The 26,600-nt window shown below is 37.0% G+C and overlaps 1 protein-coding gene across 3 annotated transcripts; it reads left to right on the top strand.

Moving 5' to 3' along the window:
* The first annotated feature begins 1,064 nt into the window (after positions 1 to 1,064).
* Positions 1,065 to 24,694, top strand: mtmr1b (myotubularin related protein 1b). 3 transcript variants are annotated; one of them, XM_046867356.1, is made up of 16 exons: positions 1,065 to 1,662; positions 2,401 to 2,506; positions 3,573 to 3,629; positions 5,060 to 5,135; positions 5,699 to 5,793; positions 7,230 to 7,337; positions 7,448 to 7,537; positions 7,949 to 8,032; positions 12,037 to 12,186; positions 15,217 to 15,405; positions 18,907 to 19,092; positions 19,592 to 19,798; positions 20,450 to 20,542; positions 21,743 to 21,856; positions 23,216 to 23,392; positions 23,579 to 24,694. In XM_046867356.1, exons 1-16 carry the CDS (start codon positions 1,538 to 1,540, stop codon positions 23,726 to 23,728), a joined length of 2,007 nt encoding a protein of 668 aa, XP_046723312.1. In that variant the 5' UTR covers positions 1,065 to 1,537; the 3' UTR covers positions 23,729 to 24,694. The 3 variants fall into 3 exon arrangements, with proteins under 3 accessions (XP_046723312.1, XP_046723313.1, XP_046723314.1); XM_046867357.1 differs by lacking the exon at positions 3,573 to 3,629 and having other exon boundaries at positions 1,066 to 1,662; XM_046867358.1 differs by lacking the exons at positions 2,401 to 2,506; positions 3,573 to 3,629 and having other exon boundaries at positions 1,531 to 1,662.
* The last annotated feature ends 1,906 nt before the right edge of the window (positions 24,695 to 26,600 follow it).

The raw sequence follows: 26,600 nt of genomic DNA, 5'->3' as shown, positions 1-26,600 counted from the left end.
TAAAATAGGATGCATTGGGCTCATTTTTAAGAGGGATGCCAACAGTACTGTTGGCAAGCTGCTGCTGAGTAAAGCCTGTCGTTTTTCTTTCTTTGCTAAACATTAAAATCTTTCAGGTAGATTGTTTCAGCAGAGGATGTGCAGCTTATTACTGATATGATATTTGTGCACTGGTATGGCAAGAGACCACTTTTATGTTTTTCTCCCCAAGTCTTTTGCTGCTTTAACTACAGGAAATATGCTATTTGTTTGGTTAATACAATGGCTTTTAAGATGAAATGTGGAATTAAAGTCCTGTTTTGGCTGTTCTGTTTATCTTACATTTTTATAAGAATATTACAATTTGGGCATCTTTCTTGTTTACCTTGTCTGAGGAAACAATAGTGTGTTGCACTGGTTGGTGATGGTGTGTCTCTGCTAGTTTGTTTACTGTTGAGCAGTTCAGTGTGTGCCATAAACTCACACAGAATCAGTATAACAGAATAGAACAATACATAAGCTATAAGTCAAGTCAATAAGCTTTTATTGTCATTTCAACCATATATAGCTGACACAGTACACAGTGAAATGAAACGTTCCTCCTGAACCCTGATAAAACTACAACAATATGGTTATAAGGTTATATGCTATGAATAACTATATTTATAAACAAAAAAATACTATCACAACCCCATTTACATCTGACAAATAATGGAACTATCCATGTTAACATACAATAAACCACGAGAATAAATACGTACGTGCTTTGAAGAAAAGACACGCACAGGTTCAGTGTTTAGGAGGAAATCGCTGACTTAACATTACAAATGAATTGTTACATCTTAATAAAAGGCATTAGAGTACGCTTTCTACGCCTTCTATACTCTCCGCCAAGCTTGTTCTTTTGTTAATAATTCCGCCCACACTGTGACTGAATTTACCGCTGCTGAGAAATGATTTTGCGTTGCATCTTGGGTAATGTCGTCCATTTAGGGTCTTACCGCGATGACGTTGGCATGAGGCTTTGTCAGATCTCATTGGGGGGGCTTTGTTTGGGAAATGTTGGAGTCGACTCTGATTTTGATTCCAGAAGTCTGGATATGTCATGTGAGGGCTCTAAGCATAGATCAAGCCTATAACTTACTTTGTATGTTGTTTTGAGTAAATGGTTAGCAAACAATTTGAATATATTTAGTTTGAATATATTTATCAGCAGTGTATTTACACCTGGGATGGAAAAATGAACTAAACATGCACATGGCTTCTGAGTATTGCCTAGTTTTGCTTTATGCGAAAATTAAAGTGTCAGTGAACACACAAAGCGACACGTGTCAGACACCGTCGTGATCTGCTTTTCTAGCGATGCAACTGGAAGCGTTTTTTGTGAGGAGTCGATTCCCAAATCCTGAAATCGGAGAACCGACTCTTTTGGAATCGACTTCCAGCGCCAGAGAGATCGAAGGAAAATGTGAGGTGTCGTTTCGAAAGTGTAGCGAGTATAGAAGCGCAACGTTTACAAACCCCAATTAAAAACATATGCAGCTCTGGGCAAAGAGGCATGGACACGAAGCCCCTGAATTGTGGACTTCAACACGACACTGAAGCGGCGGCGGGTCAAACAAACTCCAGCAGAAATCTGCGGAATTCATTCAGCTCTGGATCCACCACAGAGACTGCAGAGAGGCGAGTACCGTTAAATTAACAAGAAATAACCTTATTTAAACTTATTGACACATTGCAGTGTCAGTAGGCAACGTTTATGTATATATATATATATATTTGTGTGTGTGTGTGTATGTATGTATGTATGTATGTATGTGTGTGTGTGTGTGTGTGTGTGTGTGTGTGTGTGTGTGTGTGTGTGGGCATAAAGGTCAGAATGAAAACCCAACTAGCAAAGAACACCTTTGGCAAGTTCTACAAGTATTAGCAAAGTATTTCAGCTCACTGTTTGGAGCAACTAACTGTCTGAATGCCAAGGGTGTGTCAAGCTGTTATTCATGCTAAGGGAGGAATTTCAATTCAAATAAAGTTGATTATAAATCTTTTTATGTGAAGTTGTGACAGCTATTGCATATGTATATATATTTATTCATTCATTCATACATACATACATTCGTACTTACATACATGTACAGTATCTTCCAGAAGTGATTTTACCTTTTACATTTCAGCAACCTTATATTATATTATTTATATATTATTTAACCACGTAGGCATTTTTTGAAAATTAACAAAATAAAAAATAAAAAATAAAATGCTTTAAAAATGTAAACTGGCAAACAATTTTATGTTTTGCATTTCTTCCCCCTAACCGTACTGAAATTGAACTAAACCCCATATACCCCATATATATATATATATATATATATATATATATATATATATATATATATATATTTCCTATTGATTGTGTTGCAGTCCTACAGGTGCTCATGTTGAATGGTGCAAACAGCTAATTGCAGCCACAATGTCAAGTCAAAATCCCGGCGCCATGATATCAGAGGCCATGTCTCGAGAGTATAAGGTGAGACAGAGAAATAATGAACAGTCCACCAGATATCCAAGTCTGCCAAAATATTGAACCGTGTTTGCAGTATTGATGTTTAGTTTTCTCTGTGCTGTCTTTTTTTATTTTATTTTTTTTCTTATTTTGTTAGTTATTATTATTCCATGTCTTTCCAATCAACATATGCACTTCCCTATTAATGATCTATGACACAAGTGCCTTTAAAGAAAAATATGAAATATAAACACATTGCATGAACACAGAGAAATAAGAAACAACAAAATAAGTGGTGAAGTGCAGTTTAAAAGTTATGAGGATGTAAACATGGGTCAAAGATGAAACATTTTTTTTTTGTGAAGTGTGAAAATATTTAATATTAAAAAGGCTTATTTCAGATCTATCAAGAATTTTGTACCTAATAAAATAGTATGTAAACTATTTTTCTTTTACCCTAAAAATAAGAAATTTCTTCAACCCAAAAAAAACACAAAATAAATATGTATTGTCCACTGTTCCCCAGCAGATGTGAATGTAGATATACAATTTCTTTACTGCAAGACATAATGTTGCCCTCCACATTAGACATTAAAAGTAGGTCACAGGTGGACCTTGGACTGCTTAATGTTTGGTTTCAGGGAAAGGATATGAGTCAAATACTTATTCTTATTTCTGCCTAGAATAAAATTTAACTCAGTAAGCAGAACAACAGACATGTAGATAGTTATTTTTTTTTAAAAAACAAATGAAAAATCAGTTTGTGTATTATGTGGGAAAGAAAAACCCTAATATAGAAAGAGGAAGAATCTATATCTAATTAGAATCAATACTACATACAATAAACGTGTTTAGATATTTTACTAGTTTTAAACTTTCTTGTATCTCCCAGTCTATATAACCTCTTGTGACTTTTGATGTGCTGTCGCTCAGTCTGTCCTTTAACTGTAGGATGGCAATTCCTGCAAAGCTGTGTGAATGCTTCTTATTATTCTCAAACAAAATAGTGACTGTGCAGGGAGAATGGGTCTCTGTAACTATCTTTCTCTTCTGTTTTACTGATTTTCTTGCAATTTTCTGATTAATGTAGGATTATGATGATGGAATTATCTTGGACAGCGATGCTCAGCATAAGGACTTCTCTTTGGCAAGTTGTGTTGTGTGTGTGTGCTTGTTTGTTTTTTTGTCCCTCGTACCTATCAGACATAAACTTGGATTTTTAAAGTTTTATACTGTAGACCTTTATACTATCAGACAGTAGGGAAGCAATGAGCCAGATCGAGTGGAGAGACAGATAGGTATTTGAATACAAAAATTCACAACAAACTGACAGAAAAATATAAATACAGCGTAAACTGATGGCATTACAGTATCGAATGCAATTAAATGAAAAGCCATTACTATTTTGCCTTTAAAAGTTCATTTTATTTATGTACACCGACCAGGCCACCAATTAACATTATGACCACCTGCCTAATATTGTGTTGATCCCCTTTTGCTGCCGAACAGTTTTGACCCATTGAGCATGAACAGCATTAACTTCATCAGCAATTTATCTACAGTAGCTCATCTATTGGATCTTACCAAACAGGCCAGCCTTCGCTCCCCCACATGCACCAATGAGCCTTGGGCGTCCATGACCCGGGCTCCAGTTCACCACTGTTTCCCTCCATGGACCACTTTGTTAGATACTGACCAATACAGTGTGTGTTTGTGTGTGTAAGAGAGAGAGAGAGTGTGTGTGTGTGTGTGTGTGTGTGTGTGTGTGTGAGAGAGAGAGAAAGTGTGTGTGTGTGTGTGTGTGTGTGTGTGTGTGTGTGTGTGTGTGTGTGTGTGTGTAAGAGAGAGAGTGTACAACTCATGTAACTGCTGCCCAATACTGATGAGCCTGGTCATCCAGTTTGTCAGCATTATAATAGCCAGAGCTGGTTAATAACAAGGCACCATTGTGTTCTTGTTAGTGACAGCATCCACTTTTGCCCTTTGACACGCAGCTGTACAATGGATTGAAAGACCACATTCAATTCAGTTTTCTATGACTGTCAAAGAGTGTCATCCTAGGTGAATTTCTTCCTTCCATTCTTTCTTTAGTAACTATTTTATTCTGCTTCGTGTTTAGACAGCTCTGGCTTTGAGCAACCATTTGCAAACAAAATTATAGCCTTTTTTCCCTTGATTATTTTTGCCCTGTAGACATTGGGCAGGGCCTGTGCTCTACTCTTTAAGATATGTGGAATAGACGCAAGAGCAAACATTGCAGCAAGTTTTAAGTTTTGAGATTTAACAAGTAGCACTTTTGTTTCCATCTAAATGTCTTGCAATGTGTCATATCACAATTGTCCGGAAAATGCAAATTGAACTGAAAATGCTTCTCTCTCCCATAATTCATTAATAGCTTATGCATTTGTGCATGCACTGACTTTCCTGTGGTTTCCTTAACCTCTTTTTCTTGTGGAATTTTTAACTTAGGCTACAAAGGTGTGGCCTGACTTTGTTTAAAAACAACTGAATAATTTGGCTCATGTCATAGCGTGAATGTGTTTGTATGTGGCTTAATGAAGTAATGTTTTATGATAGGCACTGAGGGAAGGCAATAAGCAAGCAATGCTGGAGGAGGCTCCACGTGTACCTGGGGAGACCATTCAAACCATAGGTAAGGTAATGTGATGGTAATGCTAAAAGAAAAATGTTTTTTCAAAACACAATTTTTCATTAAGAATATAACAGTCTTACATATCTATCTGTATTTCTATTAATCCATTCAGCGGAGTAAATGCCTAAAATTTAAGCTGTAAAAGCCTAAGATTTAGGATGACTGTCCTCGTCATTGAAAAGACACATTATCTGTTTCATCTCAAGTGTAATAATTTGTCAATATCCAAAACATCTGGAATTGACTGTATATTACTGTTAATGTCTTCTCATAAATTTAAGTTTTTACATTTTGTATATTACCACATAATTAAGAACAATAGGTTGTTCATTGAGAATATAGATTCCTCCATTGTTGCTAAAATGTTGTATATAACAAATTCCCTCTAATTTGACCTAACGCACAGACAAAATAAAGAAATGTGTAGACATGTACATGCAAGCTTTAGTTTTCAGAGGTCAGCATAGTGTCTGCTGTAATTAGCAATTCAGTTTTTAAGTTGTAAATTTGACAGGTGCTGCTTGGTGTCAGTATTATATGAGAAACCACTTCTCTTCTCACAGCCAAGAGTGTTATGTACATCTGTCCTTTCTCTGGAGCTGTGAATGGCACATTGACCATCACCGACTACAAGCTTTACTTCAAGAGTCTCTCTAGAGTAAGAAACCCTTCCTACGGCTAAACATCAGTTTGGATTAAAAAATAAAATAAATTTTAAAGACAACCTAAAACAATCTATTTTTTTTAGTTTACTTTGTTGGTTCTTGCTGGCTTGGTTAAATTCATGTGTACCAATCATGTAAAAGACTAATCCTTGTCTAGAGTGCAGTCACATTTTGTTGGCTCTTAATGATCTTATTGTTTACCCTTGCAAGTAAACACACTCATGTCATGTTTCACCATTTATTTTTAATTGATTAACATTTCCAAAGTGATTTAAAATCTTCTTTTATTTATGATTTAAAATCTTTTATCTGGGAAAGAAATAGTAGTATTTATTTTAATTAGTGAGGCTTGAGTAAAAAGCATACATATAGTTTCTAAAATGTTAGTCATAGGATGAAAGTTTTTAAAGTTACTAAACAATATGAATTCTAGATATTTCCACTTAATAGGTATATTTTCCCTTTAACCAGTTATGAAGCAAATGTAAATGGTCTTGCTATTTTCTCATAGTACCTGGTTAAGCACCGTCCAGGAGCAATAGCATACAGGATTAAAATGAAAGGTTTAAAACGAATAAAATAATATAATATTTTGAAACAATGTTTTTATTTAGTTAATGCTTTAATGGAGAAAATGACCAAGAGATCTAGCTTATTAACAGTGTTTTTAACCTGAAAATAAATGTTAATGTAAAGGAGCTTACATGGACTGACATGATTGAATTCAAGATACATTATCATTGCCTTGGTTTAGGAATTCTACTTGTGGTGCCTGTTAGGTTATTCCCATGTTTAAATGTTATACTTGGTTGCATGTATTCAGGGTTTCTGCAGGGTCTTAAAAATAAAACAAAGTCTAAAAATGTAAAATTTATATTAAATAATTTTGAACAGCTCTTAATTTTCCCGATGTCCATGTAACGCTACCTGAAATGCTCCCACAGCACTTCAGCATGTTTTTGTTTGTTAGTTTCTATGGTGTTTTAGTCCTTTCATTAGCCAGTCCAAATATAATTACTGTATTACGACTACACATAAGACCAACATGCAACAGCCAATCAGCTATTTGTTATTGGAGCAAATCTCTCTAAAACAGATTTTATTTTTCAGTTATGAAGAAGTGCAAGTTTAGTGGTAGTTGGCTTGAAAAAAAACATTTCTTTACAGCTTGGTAAGGCCAATTGCTAACAACATATTTGTGTGTTTTTGATGTCGATATATAGATCTTAAATTTCGTTCTTAATAGTCTTTAAAAGGTCCTTGTCTTAAATTTTACTTTGTGAAACCTGCAGAACTCAGGTATACTGTTTCTATCTTTTAATTGTTTGCATATATAGAAGTGTTAGTGTGTATTATGCCTATTAACACTTACAGAGGATTTTTCTATGTTATATACGTGGCAAATTAAATCAGATTCTACTTCTGCTAGAATCCTTCTTTTGTATTGGATGTGAACCTGGGAGCTATCAGCCGCTTGGAGACTATTGGGGTGCAAAGCCATGGAGAGAACACCCGAGGCCTAGAGATAGTGTGCAAAGTAAGACTGTGTCCCATTTTCCACCTCTACATGTTTACATCCAGATAATTAATTTAAAGTGAACTGCTGTCAAAAATGTCTCTCAAATATATGTTTATGGTTACATCAAGGACTTGAGGAACCCAAGATTTACCTACAGAAAACAAGACCAAATCTTCGAGGTGTTATCCACATATGCGTTTCCTCTCTCCCATGACTTGGTAAGGTCCAGTTTTTAAACTAACTAACAGCTATAACTTAATGGTGCTTTCCAGAGAACATTTATACTGCATTTGGTTTCTTAAAGAAATTAAAAAATATATTCTATATTGTATTAGGGTTATTGTACATAATTCATTGACTATATTTCAGCACAAATTATTTTTTTGAGGATTAATTAAGATAAAGTCTGTAAATCAGACTGAATTCTAGAATCCCAGCCATTAGATATACTGTAAAATTCATATAAACATCATATTTGTATAAAATTAAGCAAAGTGCGCTAATCTGTATATGGTGTTTGCTTTCTATGATTGATTTTTTTAAAATTGTAAATAGAAAATTGCATTTAGCTATATTGCCTGCAGTGCAAAATACACAGTAAATTACAGGTTTGTTCTCTTGTCCTTTAGCCTTTGTTTGCATTCAAATACCTGGAAAAGTTTCCAGAAGATGGGTGGAAGGTTTATGATCCTACAGCTGAATACAAAAGACAGGTAATGGACACTGACACAAGTGGACTTATGAACAATATTTTAATTGTATTAAAGATCTTTGTACTGAATATTTATTGCAGTTCTAAATAACGTTTCAGTCGGCGAAAAGTTAAGTCATGAAAATTGCAACGAGTAGTTTTTAAACCACCATGTCAGAAGACATCCTGTGATTGCCATTCTGAAACAGAAACATCTTTTTCCACAACTAGAACAAATAATGAGATTGCTGAAACTATTAAAATTGAGTTTAACTCATTATTAAAACCTGGAAGAATAGTGGTGAACATCATCGACAAGGTAGAAATGTTGTTGAGGAAAAAAAGAATCTTAAATGCTTGTGTTTGGAGACCACTTAAATGTTTGGTGAAATCAGATCGTAAAAAGCAACAGTAAAACGGATATGCTTAATCGTTAAAGTAGGATTATTTCTACATGCACATTGCAAAGAGAACTAAAGGGGTTGGGACTAAACAACTGTGCAGCTTTTAAATACAAAAACATACATTTAAAAATCATACAAGCCTTTGAGGGAAGTGTTATGATCTAAGGCTGCTTTAGAGCAAAATCATGTGCCCAAAAAAGTAGGTCTCTGACAAACTTTTGACAGGCACTGAATATGTACCATATTTTTCGGACTATAAGCTGCTACTTTTTTCCCACGTTTTGAACCCCGCGGCTTAAACAACGAAGCGGCTAATTTATGCATTTTTCCTGGGTTTTTCCCGGTTTCACAAACTTCAGGCCAAAAAACTGAACCCCATAACATAAGACCAATGAAATTTTTCTAACGGAAACGAAAAAACGCACCTCACCTGTGTTCTGAGCTGCACGGCATCGGGAGAAAAAACGTTTTTTTAAACGCACGACAATGTTAAAAGATAAACTCCCGAGAGAAATAGTTGTGAAAGGAAGGAGGAAGACAGTGAACAATGACTTACTTGGTCGGCTACTGTTTAGATACAAGCCGTTGTAGTGCGTTAAATCTGGGTGAAGGGAGAGCTCACTAACTCCAGTTACAACAGAAATCATATAAGCACAGACAGGTTTCCAAAACTCTTGCTTTTTTATTTTTTTTAATTTTTTTATTTTTTTTTATAACAGCATTATGGGTTAGTCAAAGAAACTTTGAAATCAGCATCAGAAAATAATAAGGACATAATCCTCTTCTTGCACACACGCAGTAATACCAGAAGAATGCAGTGGCAGGCTATTCCCAAAATACCGCTATGCTCCTAAAAGAAACCCAACATATTTCACCCGTTACACCGTGTGTAACGTGTCTTTCGTTAAAGCCTGTGTAAAGTTCATTAGTGTATTTGTAAAATTCAGCTTATATATGGGTGTGCTTTATAGTCTGGAAATTACGGTATACAAAATGTTAACACACCCTATTTGAATTTTATGGTTTAAATATCAGGACACAATAAAAATCATCTGGTCCTTATTAGGTCTTAAAATTATGTTACACAACCTCAGATTTACAACACATTACATAGTGTTGTTTATTTTTACAAAAATCAAACTGAAATGGAAAAGCTGTGTGTAAAATACTAAGTACACATTATGATTCAGTAGCCTGTAAAAGCACTCCTAGCAGCAATAACTTGATGTAATTGTGTTCTTTATGATTTTATCAGTTTGTCACATAAATGTTGAATAATTATTAAAACGATTTCTCTGAGCATTGCTCCATCTGACCTTAGGGTAAATTTGGAAGTACAATGCTTGGTGGATTGACAACTGTCTTGAATGTTTTTCACTTGCAAATAATCTTCTTAATAGAATGATGGCTTTAAATTGTATGAAAATGGCCTTATTACTCTTCCAAGTTTGATGGGCAGCAACAGTTGCATTTCTAATATCATTGCTGACGTCTTTTCTCTTTCATGTTGTGTTAAAACACACCTAAATTCTCCACACCTACAAGCTTATAAACATTGGTCTGATGATCAATTATTTAAAGGCATTTCAGTAGCAGCACTTTATTACTACTTAGCTTCTTAAATTATATGGAACCAGTGAAGGTGTACTTAGTGGTTTCTCCACGAATGATTGGCACCAATATGTCATGTTGTTTTTCATCTGCAGTTGTTCTTTATTCCTTAATTGTGAGACCTGATATGGACGAAATAACTTTTTTGTCCTATATGTAAAACCATAGAATTAAAAGGGGTGAAATTTCAAGTTCAATCAAATCAAATTTGATTTGATTTGATTTTGAAGTTCACATTACTGTGTGTATGTATGTGTGTATATATAGAAAAAACCAAACAAGAGGTGTGTGTGTGTGTGTGTGTGTGTGTATATGTATATATATATTATATATACAGTGGAACCCGGTTATGTCGATGTCCTAGGGGGTCGCCAAAAAGCATCGAGGTAACCGATGATGAGATAAACGAAAACCAAAATGGCAGCAATATATTAACGTGCTTGAAATTTCTTTATGTACATGATGTGCGTTAATAAATGAGAATGTGCATGCACGTGTTTTTGAAGGTTTTTTTTACACAACAGCGTTGCCGCGATTTGTTTGATGAAGGCATGTTATAAAAATACATACAGTACATGTTTATCTGTCAGGAATCCACCTGCCACGCCCACTTCGGCCCCCTTCAGCTTGTCAGGTGCTTTTTTCGGCCACTTTCTCTGAAGCTCCCGGCTTCAATCGCGCACATATGGTGCTCGTTTATCATCATCACCAGCTCCTATTTAAACTTCCACACTCTCACCGTCCGTTATTGTTGGTATATGTTGGTTCACGGCGGTCGTTGTTATCGCGCATGCGCATCCCGGTACGTGTCTTCCCACCGGCACTCTCTCAACGGCTGCGCTTTTCTTCACAAAGCGCACCGCGGATTCCCCCCGATCCTGCCGGTGTTCATTCTATGCTTTTGCTGCTTATCCCACGTTCCGCGCCGCCAAGCACGGCTTCCGCCTCCCGTTCATCGCATAACATTTAACAACAAAAGGCATATGTGCACTAACTAACAGCAGAGATTCACCAGTATACAATACAACACCTGTAGCATCTGTAAGGCTTGATTTTTCCGCCACTTCCGTGAGTTCTTCTGCGGCTGCACCGAGATAACCAACGTTAAATGGCAAATTTTCCCCCCTTGTGCTCGAGATATCAGGGTTCAGCGACATAAAAGAATTGACATAACTGATAAAAAATGCTTAGAAAAAGCGAGAATTTGGCGGTTCCACTTCAAAAACGTCGACTTAATAGGGTTGTCGAGATAACTGAGGGCGAGATAAGCGGGTTCCACTGTATATATATATATATATATATATATATATATATATATATATATATATATATATATATATATATATATATATATATATATATATATATATATATATATATATATATATATATATATATATATATATATATATATATATATATATATATATATATATATATATATATATATATATATAGAGAGAGAGAGAGAGAGAGAGAGAGAGAGAGAGAGAGAGTGTGCCTTTTTTAAATCCTGTTCAGTCCGTTGAATGTGCAACAGATGTACTTTATTCAGAGTGTAAAAACATGCGAATTAATTTATTTATTTATTTATATATCTAAAACTAAGTGAATAGATTGTCCCTGATGAGCAAGCTGGTGGCGACTGTGGCAAGGGAAAAACTCCCTGAGAACCCTGTGGGTCAAGCATAATATTTGTACCGATTAAATTCTGGAAAAAAAAGGAACAAGATCGGGATGTTTTTATAATTTTTCTTCCTTCCTGGTCAGTAAAGTGAAGTTTTTTGCCATTTCTAATATCTGAATTAGTAACAAGAAGGATTAGACTTGACGGTGTTCATCCCTGTTGATATCATTGCTGTGAAATTCAAATTGTTTTGTTGACCGTTTGTTTGTTGAATATCGATAAATGTGCTCATTCCTGGATTACAGAGTTCAGTGTATGTGTACAGGTGGGCATTATGGAAGTCTGTAATTGATAACTGACACTGTGATTGTTTGCTGCATACAGGGTCTGCCAAATGAAAGCTGGTTTATCAGTAAGATCAACAGCAATTACGAGGTGTGTGAGACTTACCCAACCCTGCTTGTTCTGCCCTCCAGCATTAATGAGGATGAGCTCAGGAGAGTCGCTGCCTTCAGGGCAAAACGTCGTTTTCCTGTAAGTGCCTGTAATGAGCTTTGCTATTCCTGTTTATGAAATGACTTTTCATTCACTGTATATTGTAATGTAACTTTATTTACACGTTATGATTACACATATATATATATATATATATATATACAGTACAGACCAAAAGTTTGGACACACCTTCTCATTCAAAGAGTTTTCTTTATTTTCATGACTATGAAAATTGTAGATTCACACTGAAGGCATCAAAACTATGAATTAACACGTGGAATTATATACATAACAAAAAAGTGTGAAACAACTGAAAATATGTCATATTCTATGTTCTTCAAAGTAGCCACGTTTTACTTTGATTACTGCTTTGCACACTCTTGGCATTCTCTTGATGAGCTTCAAGAGGTAGTCACCTGAAATGGTCTTCCAACAGTCTTGAAGGAGTTCCCAGAGATGCTTGGCACTTGTTGGCCCTTTTGCCTTCACTCTGCGGTCCAGCTCACCCCAAACCATCTCGATTGGGTTCAGGTCCGGTGACTGTGGAGGCCAGGTCATCTGGCGCAGCACCCCATCACTCTCCTTCTTGGTCAAATAGCCCTTACACAGCCTGGAGGTGTGTTTGGGGTCATTGTCCTGTCGAAAAATAAATGATGGTCCAACTAAACGCAAACCGAATGGAATAGCATGCCGCTGCAAGATGCTGTGGTAGCCATGCTGGTTCAGTATGCCTTCAATTTTGAACAAATCCCCAACAGTGTCACCAGCAAAGCACCCCCACACCATCACACCTCCTCCTCCATGCTTCACGGTGGGAACCAGGCATGTAGAGTCCATCCGTTCACCTTTTCTGCGTCGCACAAAGACACGGTGGTTGGAACCAAAGATCTCAAATTTGGACTCATCAGACCAAAGCACAGATTTCCACTGGTCTAATGTCCATTCCTTGTGTTCTTTAGCCCAAACAAGTCTCTTCTGCTTGTTGCCTTTCTTTAGCAGTGGTTTCCTAGAAGATATTCTACCATGAAGGCCTGATTCACACAGTCTCCTCTTAACAGTTGTTGTAGAGATGTGTCTGCTGCTAGAACTCTGTGTGCCATTGACCTGGTCTCTAATCTGAGCTGCTGTTAACCTGCGATTTCTGAGGCTGGTGACTCGGATGAACTTATCCTCCGCAGCAGAGGTGACTCTTGGTCTTCATTTCCTGGGGCGGTCCGCATGTGAGCCAGTTTCTTTGTAGTGCTTGATGGTTTTTGTGACTGCACTTGGGGACCCTTTCAAAGTTTTCCCAATTTTTCGGACTGACTGACCTTAATTTCTTAAAGTAATGATTGCCACTCAAGGCACAATACTATAGAAATGAAACTTGGATATATTTTAGAGTAGCCAATGTGCAGCTTGTATAGCTGTACATATTTTCTATCCTCTGATGGTAACTCAACATACACAACTTTTGTCAAAATAAAGCATAAAGCTGCATTGTGGCACTGCTGGAGAATGACGCCAATGCAAGATTGAGGAGAGAAAGAGGCTTCAGGGTCTATGATGATTTACTGGTCCATGACGATGACTGGCTAATAAGGCAATTTAGATTCCCTAGAGCTGTGCTCTTGGAACTATGTCCTGTACTAGAAAGGGCAACACACCGGAACCATGCCATCCAGTCGAAATACAGGTCCTCACCACTCTGGGGTTAATGGCAACCGGGTGGTTCGAGCGGAAATTGGCAGACAGGGAAATGTTTTAATATTATACATTACACAAAAATAATAATACAAATTTTTTAACTATGATAATATGTAATCTTTAACTTTCTCACAAAGACTTTTTTCTTCTGTATATAATAAAATTCTATAAAATCTCATTCTGTAGGTCTGGAATATCAAAGCCATCCCTCGAAGTTACTGAGAAGTTACTTTGCTCTTTTCTCACCTGTTGACATTAATCACAACGAACATCTGCTTGCCAGACTCTGGCTATTATGGCAGAATATGGATTTGCATTAATAAGCTGACTATTTATGGTTAAAAATGGGCGTGTACAGGGTGGGATATGAGGCTGATTTACATACACACACTTGTAGGTGATCTGTGATTTTATAAAGGGAACATTGCTTAGAGGTGTGCGTAGCACGTTTTTATAAGTCTGAATATTTTTTGTGCATGTAATTTTTGGCTTTCAGAAGCACGTACACTGTTAGTAAGGATCCTATGGACAGTTTTATAAATGGGACCCCGGATGATTAGTCCTTATATTTAAAGTCACATAGTTTAGAGGTGGTGTACTTTTTCACATGGCTGTATATGAATAAAATCAAGTATGGAATGTAATAATATATATATTAATAAAATTTGCAATACACTTATATTGCATCAGCTTTCACCATTACTAATGTTTGCATTAATGTGAGCATTGTTATACAATACAATTATTATACAATGCTCAGCCACAACTAACTAAATCCACCAGTCTAACTTTGTGCATAAGGCATAAGCCACCAAAGTCGCTCAGACAGACTAAGACATGGACTTTATCTCATGACCTCTGAAGGTTTGCTTGGTATCTGACAGCTAGACATTAGCAATAGATTCTTTAAGTTGTTTGTCATGAGGTGGGGCCTTCATGGACTTGTTTGCCCACCACATCCTACAGATGCTTTATCAAATTAATATCTGAGGAATGTGGAGTCCAAGTCAACACCTTGAATTCTTTATATTCCTTAAATTATTCCTAAACAATTTTTGCATGTGAAACATTATCCTGCTGAATGAGGCCACTGCCAGGTAGGTTATATGTGTAAAAGTAACATCCACTTGGATTAACAGCAAAACATTGTTTAGAGCATCACAATGATTTTGTTTACTTGTCATTAAAGAATATTCCTGCCTCCTGTGCTTTATTCTTGGGTTGGGCTAAGGATTTACTGCAATCCTGATCAGAATAAAGTGTTAATTGAAAGTGGCTTTAATGTTTTTCATTTTAACATTGATGTGCATCATTTTGTTGTTTAATTGTATACATTTGTTGACAGTAACGTTATATTTAAAAACATTTTTTTTTTGTGCTCAGGTACTCTCATGGATTCACCCGGAGAGTCAAGCAGCTATAGTGCGTTGTGGTCAGCCTCAGGTGGGCCCCTCAGACCGTCGCTGTAAGGAAGATGAAAGATACCTCCAGACGATTCTGGATGCCAATGCCCAATCACACAAACTTTGCATCTTTGATGCCCGTCAAAGTAGTGTGGCTATAACAAACAAAGTGAGCAGAACCACTTGTTTTAAATAAATTACTGATTTTTCTTAATCGCCTCTCAAAATCTATATAGTTTCCAAACAGCAGTGGGTTTTTAAGATTATACTGGAAAACTACCTTTAAAAAATTCTCAACAAATATTTACTGTTTATATTTATATTAGCGGTAAAAAGTTTACCTGCATCATGTAGTTAGTACATCCCTTACATTTCAGCAGCCATTTTATAGTATGTTCTCAAGAGACAATACTATAAGCCGCTACTTTTTTCCCACGTTTTGAACCCCACGGCTTAAACAACGAAGCGGCTAATATATGGATTCTTCCTGAGATTTTCCCGGTTTCACAAACTTCAAGCCAAAAAACTGAACCCCATAACATTAGACCAATGAAATTTCTGAACGGAAACGAAAAAACGCACCTCACCTGTGTTCTGAGCTGCACGGCATCGGGAAAAAAAACTTCCACCGGTGGCGCACGACGATGACAAAAGATAAACTCCCGAGAGAAATACAGTGGTACCTTGACCTATGAGTTTAATTCGTTCTGTGGACGAGCTCGTATCTCAAATTGCTCGCACATCAAATCAGTTTTCCATTTTGAAAATACTTAAAATGGCATTAATCCGTTCCAACCCCTTAAAATGACACCCAGTTTTTATGTTTCATGGAAAATACATTTCTAAATAACAAATCTTGTATAAAAACATAACAGAAAGAGTATGTAAAGATATAATAACTTTTTATTCAGTGTATTTTCCCTGGAGATAATACGACTTGAGCTAACGAAAACACCGGTGTGTGTGTGTGTGTGTGTGTGTGTGTGTGTGTGTGTGTGTGTGTGTGTGTGGAGGGGGGTAGAGGCGATAAGCGGAGGCGGAGGGAAAACTCGTTTTTTACTATCACTCCTGTACACTACGTATCCCTAAACTTTTTTTGCTTATCTTAATTGTCGTCACAGTCTTCGCTTTCTGGCTTCGCTTCGCCATCTAGCAGCGGGGTCTCGAGCTCGTACCTCAATTTTTTGCTCGCGTAACAAAGCAAAAAAATCGACAGAGTGACCGCTCGTACCTCGGAAAACTCGTACATTAATGCACTCGTAGGTCAAGGTACCACTGTAGTTGTGAAAGGAAGGAGGAAGACAGTGAACAATGACTTACTTGGTCGGCTACTGTTTAGATACAAGCCGTTGTAACGCGTTGAGTCTGGGTGAAGGGAGAGCTCGCTAAAACTCAAGTTGCAACACAAATCATATAAGCACAGACAGGTTTCCAAAACTCTTGCTTTTTTATTTTTCTTGGCAACAGCGTTATGGGTTAGTCAAAGAAACAGAAATGAGCATCAGAAAATAATAAGGACATAATCCTCAGTCTTGAACACACGTAGTAATAGTGGAAGAATGCAGTGGCAGGCTATTCCCAAAATACCGCTATGCTCCTAATAGAAGCGCAACATTTTGCATTTAGTGTCTTTCGTTAAAGTCTGTGTAAAGTGCATTAGTTTCAGTGTAGACAGTGTAGGCTTATAGACAGGTGCAGCTTATTTATGTTAAAAATAAAAATCTTTGCCAAATTCAGTGGGTGCGCTTTATAGTCCGGAAATTACGGTAGTCAATGTCCACCTTTTTTACTGTCCTCTAAAAATAACTGCCATTATTGTCTAAATAACTGGCAACAAAAGTGAGTACACCCTAAGTGAACATGTCAAAACTGTGTCCAAAGTGTCAATATTTTGTGTGAGCACCACTGTTATCTAGCACTTAATCCTCCTGGGCATGGAATTCATCTTTGTGACATCACAGAGCTGCTGGATGTTAGACACATAGTGCTTCTCTACCTTTCATTTTAGGATGCTCCACAGGTGCTCAATAGGGTTCAGGTCTGGAGACATACTTGGCCACTTGATCACCTTCAGCTTCCTCAGCATGGCAGTTGTCATTTTGGTGGTGTGTTTGGGGTCCTTTTAATGTTGACAAACTGCTTATCGGCCCTGAAGGGAGGGCATAATGTTCTGCTTTAGAATGTCACATTACATGTTGGTGTCTATGTTTTCCTCAATGAACCACAGCTCCCCAGTAACAGCAGCACTCACGCAGCCCCAGACCATGATTCTACCACCACCATGCTTGACTGTAGGCAAGACACAATTTTCTTGGTACTCCTCACCAGTTTATCTTTGTCTCATCAGACCACAGGACATGGTTCCAGTAATTCATGCTCTTGGACAGGTTGTCTTCAGCAAACTGTTTGCAGGCTTTCTTGTGAGCCAGCTTTAAAAGAGGCTTCCTTCTGGGATGATGGCCATGCAAACCGACTTGTTGCAGTGTGCCGCGTATGGTCTGAGCACTGACAAGTGGACCTTCTGCTTGTGCAACCTCTAAAGCAATGCTGACAGCACTCATGCATCTGTTTTTTGAAGCCAGCTACTGCACCTGACACACAGCACGAGGACTCAACTTCTTTGATTGACCGTTGCAAGGCCTGTTCAGAGTGGAACCGGTTTTAGAAAACCTCTGTATGAATCTGGACACTGTACTGTAACTCAGTTTCAGGGTGATATCGTTTATAGCTGAGGCCATCTTTGTGGAGAGCAACAATTCTAATACTCAAAGAGTCTTTGCCATGAGGTGCCATGTTGAACATTAAGTCGTCAGTATGAAAGAATTATACTTAAAGCACCAAATTTTAACTGCTCTAATACAAGATGCACAAATTTGTATGGTCCTGTCAAGCAGACAAAAACATAAACATGATGAATAGGACATTAGTTAGAAGTATCATTAGTTATTTAAAGTTGTTCCTAAGGAGAAACCCAGACATATGGAGGACCACTTTTTCTTTTTAGATTTTAAAGTTTTCAGGAATTTTTGCATGTAAAGTGGCAATTTCACTGAGTATAGGCCATTTTACATGTGCACTTTCAATTATGACAATTAGGCCAAACTTTTAAATCATTACTTCAGTTTTTCAGTGTTTGAAGAGACTTAAAGCTTATTTGTAACAATGTATGCTGTTAAAAGCACTATAACATTTTTCATTGAATTGAAGAGACCGTTAACTTGGTGTTTGTAATTCTTGTAATTGATTAATTCTTGTAATGGATTAATTCTTGTAATGGATTCATTCTTGTAATGGATTCATTCTTGTAATTGATTCATTCTTGTAATTGATTAATTCTTGTAATGGATTAAGTGGATTACTTTCTTGTAATCCACTGTAATTATTATTTAATGACTATGATGTAAGAGACATGTTTTCCTTCCATATGTCAACACTGGCTTAGCAAACTAGCTCACTAATGCATCAAAGTTAAGTTTAGCTTTTTATTAACTGATTATTAACAGATTTTCTCATTGTCTGTTCACCTCACTTCTACTTTGTTGTATTCATTGCCTTGACCAGAAGTACCAGGGTGTGAGTCTTTTTTTTTTTTTGCACTTTTGATAGGACTTCACAGCTTTAAAAGAAGACAGTAAACTTTTGACTTTTTAAAAATATATTTTTCTTACAGGCTAAAGATGGAGGCTATGAGAATGAGAGTGTTTATCCAAACGTAGAATTGAACTTCTTGGAGATTCCCAACATGCACGTCATTAGGGAGTCCTTACGCAAACTAAAGGAGGTGGTATATCCTGCCATCGATGAGCAGCGGTGGTTTTCCTCTGTGGATGCAACACATTGGCTGGAGTATATCAGGGTGAGGGTGGTTATAATTAACAAAATGAATTTATTTGTAACTTTTTGTCTTGTTTAGTGGTTTTTATTCCTGCCTACGGTTATCACCTAATTACCCTTGTGAGTGGCCTCCTTTGGTCATCCTCTTCCACCCGAGTGACCAAGGTGGTTCTTGATTTATGTCAGGTGGCTTCTGAGTTATGGAGGCCACATATTACCAATGCAGTGCCAGATATATTTTAAGATCGGACAAATCCATGAATTAAATTTTATTCATTTTTATTTGTATAGCGCTTTTAACAATAAACATTGTATCAAAGCAGGTTTACACAGATAATTTGGTGATTAAAAAATGTATATGTTCTTTATAAGTGTAAGTCTGTCCCTGATGAGCAAGCCGGTGGCTAATTATGCTACATTTAATTTTAAAAAGTTTAAAGCTAGTTTTTAAACCTTATAAATCATGAGAACTTCTCCAAAATGCAAAACCAGTTAAATGTTGTAATTTCTTATGTGAATAGCTGCTGCTAGCTGGTGCAGTGAGGATCGCTGACAGAATTGAATCGGGCAAGAGTTCAGTGGTGGTGCATTGCAGTGACGGTTGGGACCGCACTGCCCAGCTCACCTCTCTGGCCATGCTAATGCTGGATTCATATTACCGCTCATTGAAGGGCTTCCAGGTACTTCTGGAGAAGGAGTGGCTCAGCTTTGGGCATCGTTTCACCTCGGTGAGTTGAAATTACATATTTGACATGGTTGGGGGAAAAAAATTGGATTAAGCAGAATCGAATTTTCAGGTGCAAAGATTTCTCATACTGTATTACAATAACAAAATGCGTTACTTGTCTAAACTTAAAACAGATTGTATTACCTCATGTTAGTTGGTTATTTCTATTCATCATTAGCCACAATCAAAATTTTTAAGTAAAGTGCAGTCTCCTCTGTATCTTGATCATCTCTGCTTCTTTCTGGAAATGATCTAAATAATTATTAATATATTGAGACAAAGTGTGCTTACTTAATCAGTTTGCTAGTCTAGTTTTTTTTCTTTTCACAATAAAATTAACTAACTTTTATTTACTTTCCTTTTTAGAAAGTATTTTTTTTTTACCTCTTGACTTTATTGTGTTTATGTATTTGATTTTGAATTAAATGCAGTTGAGCTCACCCTTAGCCTATATTTAATCTCCCATAATGATGCATGAAAAACATAATTTGAAAGAATTTTTAAAATGAATTCACAATGAAAACCTTTTGCTGAAGCATTCTAAATGCATCAGGTGCATCTTGTGTGTTCTTTAACATGTGCCTAGAACTCATAGATCCAAGGCTTTGTATGTTCACAGTGTGTGAATTATGTACTGCCTGTCTCTCCTCAGCGTATAGGACATGGTGATGAGAATCATGCTAATTCGGAGCGATCTCCCCTGTTTTTGCAGTTCATAGACTGTGTTTGGCAGATGACTAGACAGGTGAGATGTACATTAGTATAAAGGGCCCTCATCTAAAAATACAAATTATTTTTAATAGGTAGCTCTCGGAGAGCTAATTCTGATTAAACCATTTGGTATTTATATTACATTTATTTAAAGAGTTAATTATTTAATTTGTTGTACATTAGTGAGTAATGGGTCTCTATTACTCTATTGCTGTTTTAATACTGTATACTTGATACACATTTATTAGACATGTATTAGCCCATCAAGAAAGATTTGTCCATGGTCTATATGGAGCCATTCATGGTGTTAAAGGGTCGGCAAAAGTTATCAAAAAGATATGTGCAATTTAAATACTATTTATCACCAAGAAAAGAGGCAAAATATACAAAATCAGATTCCTGATTAGAAAGGGGGGAATAGGGGAATTACTGGCAAAAAAGGTGAATGAATATCAATGTATTTGACCAATGTGGATACAAAGAGAGCCAGGACCAAATAGTGTAACCTTGCTTCACTGGAGCTTGGTGACATGAGACAGATTGCTCTCTTAATAGATCTATGTCTGACTTTAGGAGCTCAGTATATGTTTTACATTGTACAAGACTATGTTTAATACAAATAGACATTTTGTGCTTTTATGCCAAACTCCACAGATAATCCTTAGAATCTCTTAAACAATATAATAGGTTACAGCGACTTGAGTAAATTAAGATCAATCTCGTCATTTGACACAGGATTTGCACATTTTTAACATAAAATCTAAACCTACAATTTTCCTGAAATGATTGGTGTTTGTAAATCTATACATCAAATAATTAACTAAAGCTGTCTGAGGAAATTATGTTCCATTTCAGTGCAATTGATTGACATGAGGCTGGCTTTTATTTATTTATTTTTTTTTTTACATGACAGTCTGGGAAAAATCATTCGGTTGTTGCTCTGGGTCAGATCTAGCAAACAACCAAAAAACTATTATTAAATTGGGCTGACTTCTTAAAAGCCTGATGTTCTGTCATTTATGAATAAAGATAAAGGCTGGTATAAAGATATACACAGACTTTATGTTCATTTTATTCATTAAATTGTTTTATTTGTGACAAATCATACAATACGCCTTGACACAGAATATATGTCTTTGTGGTATTCAAGTGGAAGCATTTCAGTAAAATATAAAATTTTGCACATTAAAAAACTGTCAGATTAATATATATTTATTTTTTTCTCATTCCCCAGTTTCCCTCAGCATTTGAGTTCAACGAGCTGTTCCTCATTACTGTATTAGATCATCTCTACAGTTGCCTATTTGGGACCTTCCTCTACAACAGCGAGCAGGAGCGAACCTCAAAGGTAAAAACACAATCACAGTTTTATCAGAGTGATTGGAACGAAACACATCTACCGCTGCTTGATTCTTGATTAACTGGAATTACAATTTTGTGTCTTAGAATTCCTTCCTTAGAAGACCTACATGGAGAATTACTATTCATACTAATATTTTGTTAATGATTTTTTTGAGGAACAGCATTGGTACATTTGTTCTGCAGTAGCAGCAAAGGAAACCAGCATAGGTATATGCAAGGGGAAGTGTATAATTGGTGCTGCATGTTTATGTAAAATGATCAAAATTAACAGAAGTTTTACTAGAAGTCTTTCATTCTCATTAGAAATGTTTTTTACTAGCTCATGCTAGTAATACTGTAAAAATACACTCACTGAATAATTTGTTAGGAACACTATAATAATAATGGGTAGGGGATGGAAAACCCTCTGAAATAACATTGAAGACATTGTGTTCATGAAACCAGTTTGAGATTAACTTTGCTTTGTTACATGGTACTGAAAACAGCCATTAGAATATGGGTAAACTGTGGCCTTGAAGGGATGCACATAAATGCCAAAAAATGTGGGCTAAGTATACATTCCCCACCTCAGTGCACCACCTCCATCATCATGGACTGTTTACAGAAGATAGGTTGTCACCAAAGTCTGACCCTATCATCCCTGTGCTTCATCAGACCAGGCTACATTTTTTTCTAAATGTCTTTAGCTGTACAGTTTTGGTGAGCCTTTAACCCGTGCATCCTAAGCTTTCTGATCTTGGAAGCTGATGTGGTGTTCTGCCATTGTAACCCATCTGCCTACAGTTTACATTTGCTATTTGAGATGCCTTCATTCTCACCTTATTTACACAGTCAGAGTGGTTACTGTATCCTTTTTTTTTTTAGCTTAAATGATTCTATTTTCTCCTAACAAGGTGTTTACATTCTAGAGACTGTTTTGTAATCTCAAAAGATGAACAGTTACAGAAATACTCAAATCAGAACATCATTTTTTTTTTTCAAGGCTGATTGTTATTAATGAGTTGTCCATAAGTATGTAGCCTTCTGACCACCACCATCATATTCTCTCTATAAAATTACCCCTCATCTAGGTGGCAGATTGAGTTTAGGCACCGATGTCAGGCAAATAGACCATGGAGCTCATTTTATACATAGGGGCATGATCAAGCATGTTTGAGCCAGTTAGCATCATTGAAGAACAATCTTAATTCTACAGAATTAAGATATTCTAGACAATTTTGTCTCTAACTGTATGACCGCAATTTGGGGAAGAATTACATATAGTTGTGAGGGTCAGGTACCACAAACCTTTTGTTCACTTGGTTTAATGACCTGCATAGTAATGCATATTCGTCTCTCTTTCCAGGGGGTGTTCACCAAAACTGTCTCACTATGGTCTTACATAAACAGTCAGGCTGAGGACTTCACCAACCCACTATATGTAAATTATGAACATCATGTTTTGTTCCCGATGGCCAGTCTAAGGCACCTAGAACTCTGGGTGAGCTACTATGTACGCTGGAATCCTCGCATGATGCCACAGGTGAGAACTAGACCCAGTTACCCTTTAATACACCAACATTTATAAAAGAAAAAGCAACAAATATAGAAAAGAGTACCATGGTATTGTGCTTAATTACTTTCTCATCACCATGTTTTTCTTTTCATTATGCATTTTAAAGCAATGTCCAACCCCCCCCTTTTTTTCTCTTTTGTTTTTTGTTGTCAGGTGCCTATACACCAACATCTGAAAGAACTGCTAGTTGTGAAGACAGAGTTACAGAGAAAAGTGAAGGAGCTCCAGAGAGAAACCTCTTCATCTCGGTCACACTCCTTATCTTCAGAGCTTGGGGGAACATCTATGCAAACCACTGTTTGATGCACATAGACACATGACAGACTTTGCAACATTTCTTTTTATACCATAGTGCTTAATGTGCAGAATGCTTAATCCTTAATGGCAGAAATTTTTTATAAAAAATTTTTTTATACATTTTGGTACACAAAACATTAAGATTTGCTATACTATGAGCTTACAGAGAGACTTGTGTTGTGATTATTCCGTAAACAAATCTGTGTAGTCATTGGTAATGAAAATGTTTAATAATATTTGCCATTTATTTAAGGAAAAGCTGTAGCATTACATTTGCTAACTCTAAATGGCAGAGTTTGTACCTTTTTTCAGTAACACAACAAGCTGAATTTTCTATCTTTAAGGCAAAGAAAAAAGAAAGACTAATAAAAGGATTTTTTATTATGTAAAATAGGAACTAAATTAAATTTAGCCCAGTTTTATTAGCATACAGGGGTACTATTAACATGGATATAGTCACAAAGCAACTTTGGAAAAATATATAAATTCTGTATAGAAATTTCTAATTTGCTAATTCCATGTAATGTAATTCCACTGTTGTGGAATAAAACTACAATATTCAGCTTTGCACACTTTGTTTTAAGATGCATCGCACCAACCCATCGTTGAGAATTTTTCTTTACCGGCAATTGTGTTGTGTGCGGTCCTTACAGCATTACTAGTTAAAAATTTTGCAGTATACTAAACCAAAATGCTAAATATATTTATTTTTAACTAAACATTGTGCTGTTTACAGTCTAATAGCGTATTCACTGTGTTATTTTGCAACCAGGCCTTTGTCTTTTTATTTTTTATGTGATTAAGAGAAACCAGAATGCTCACTCCCACTACCAGCACTGTTGTGAGGGAATTAAAAAATATATCTGTTTTTTTATGTCTAATTCCTTTGGTACTATAAATATTTGCTATTAAATATTTGCTTTTTCCTTTTACCTGTTTAATGATTGCTTAATAAAATGGTAGAAAATGTTATTTCAAAGTCTAATAATTTAAGATATGGATTTTGCTAAAGATGCTTATGGACTATGTTGTAACATGACAGTAATTAACTGAAATGAATCTGAGGCATCAATAACTGTTGAATAGAAACATTTGTCAGTAGAGGCTTTTGCTTGAGCAGATTAGAGGTGAGACTGCAGTTATTTTTACATGGTACATTTAAGGAGTCTATAACTCCTACCTCAAATGAAGAGAGTTTCTGATAGGGTGATGAACGTGAAGCTGGAAGTTGAAGGGATGATGATAAATGTCATCAGTGCCTATGCTCCACAAGTTGGCTATGAGATGGAGGAGAAGGAAAGATTCTGGAGTGAATTAGATGAAGTGGTAGATGGTGTACCTAGGAAAGAACGATTAGTGATTGGGGCAGACTTTAATGGGCATGTAGGTGAAGGGAATGATGAGGAGGTTATGGGTAGGTATGGCCTTAAGGAGAGGAATGTGGAAGGGCAAATGGTGGTGGATTTTGCTAAAAGGATGGAAATGGCAGGGGTGAACACTTATTTTAAGAAGAAGGAGGATCATAGGGTGACCTATAAGAGTGGAGGAAGGTGCACACAGGTGGACTATGTGCTATGCAGAAGATGCAACCTGAAGGATATTGGAGACTGTAAGGTGTTGGCAGGGGACAGTGTAGCTAGACAGCATCAGATGGTGGTCTGTAGGATGGTTTTGGAGGCGAAGAAGAAGAGGAGGAGAGTGAGGACTGAAAGAAGAATAAGATAATGGAAACTAAAGGAGGAAGAGTGTAGTGTGAGGTTCAGGGAAGAGGTCAGACAGGGGCTCGGTGATGGTGAAGATGTGTTGGGTGATTGGGAAACTACTGCAGGAGTGATGAGAGGTTGGACACTAAGGAAGGAGAAAAGGATTTATACCGATTGGCCAGGCCGAGGGACCGAGCTGGGAAGGATGGGCTGCAAGTTAAAGCAATAAAGGATGGAGAGGGAAATTTGTTGAGAAGGTGGAGGGAGTATTTTGAGCAGCTGATGAATGAGGAAAATCAGAGAGAGAGAAGGTTGGATGATGTGGAGTTGGTGAAGCAGGATGTAGATAGGATTAGTAAGGTAGGAAGTGAGTGCAGCGATTAAGAGGATGAAGAGTGGAAAGTCGGTTGGACCAGATGACATACCTGGCAGTGGAGTTTTTAACCAGATTGTTTAACAAGATTCTGGAAGGTGGGAGGATGCCTGAGGAATGGAGAAGGAGTGTGCTGGTACCGATCTTTAAGCATAAGGGAGATGTGCAGACCTGCAGTAACTACAGGGGAATTAAGTTGATCAGTCACACCATGAAGTTATGGGAAAGAGTAGTGGAAGCCAGGCTGAGAAAAGAGGTGACCATCTGTGAGCAACAGTATGGGTTCATGCTGAGGAAGAGCACCACAGATGCCTTATTTGCTTTGAGGGTGTTGATGGAGAAGTATAGAGAAGAACAGAAGGAATTGCATTGCGTGTTTGTGGATTTAGAGAAAGCATACGACAGTGCAGAGAGAGGAGCTGTAGTACTGTATGAGGTCAGGTGTGTCAAAGAAGTATGTGAGGGTGGTGCAGGACATGTATGAGGACTGTGTGACAGCAGTGAAGTGTGCAGTAGGAGAGACAGACTGGTTCAGGGTGAGGGTTGGACTACATCAAGGATCGGCCCTGAGCCCTTTCCTGTTTGCAGTGGTGATGGACAGGTTGACGGACAAGGTCAGACAGGAGTCTCCCTGGACTATGATGTTTGCGGATGATATTGTGATTTGTGGTGAGAGTAGTGAGCAGGTTGAGAAGAGCCTGGAGAGGGGGAGATATGCACTGGGGAGAAGGGGAATGAAAGTCAGTAGGAGTAAGACAGAGTACATGTGTGTGAATGAGAGGGAGGTCAGTGGAGTGATGCG

This window comes from Silurus meridionalis, chromosome 15 (genome assembly GCF_014805685.1).
Source record: "Silurus meridionalis isolate SWU-2019-XX chromosome 15, ASM1480568v1, whole genome shotgun sequence".
Taxonomy (NCBI): Eukaryota; Metazoa; Chordata; class Actinopteri; order Siluriformes; family Siluridae; genus Silurus; species Silurus meridionalis.
Note: the sequence above shows the minus strand (reverse complement) of the source record. Positions and strands in the feature narration are given on the sequence as shown.

Coding starts and splice junctions, on each gene's coding strand:
- mtmr1b (XM_046867356.1), top strand. CDS start 1,538: ATGGACACGAAGCCCCTGAATTGTGGACTTCAACACGACACTGAAGCG. Junction 5,794..7,229: donor ACTTCAAGAGTCTCTCTAGA/GTAAGAAACCCT, acceptor TACTTCTGCTAG/AATCCTTCTTTTGTATTGGA. Junction 8,033..12,036: donor CAGCTGAATACAAAAGACAG/GTAATGGACACT, acceptor TGCTGCATACAG/GGTCTGCCAAATGAAAGCTG.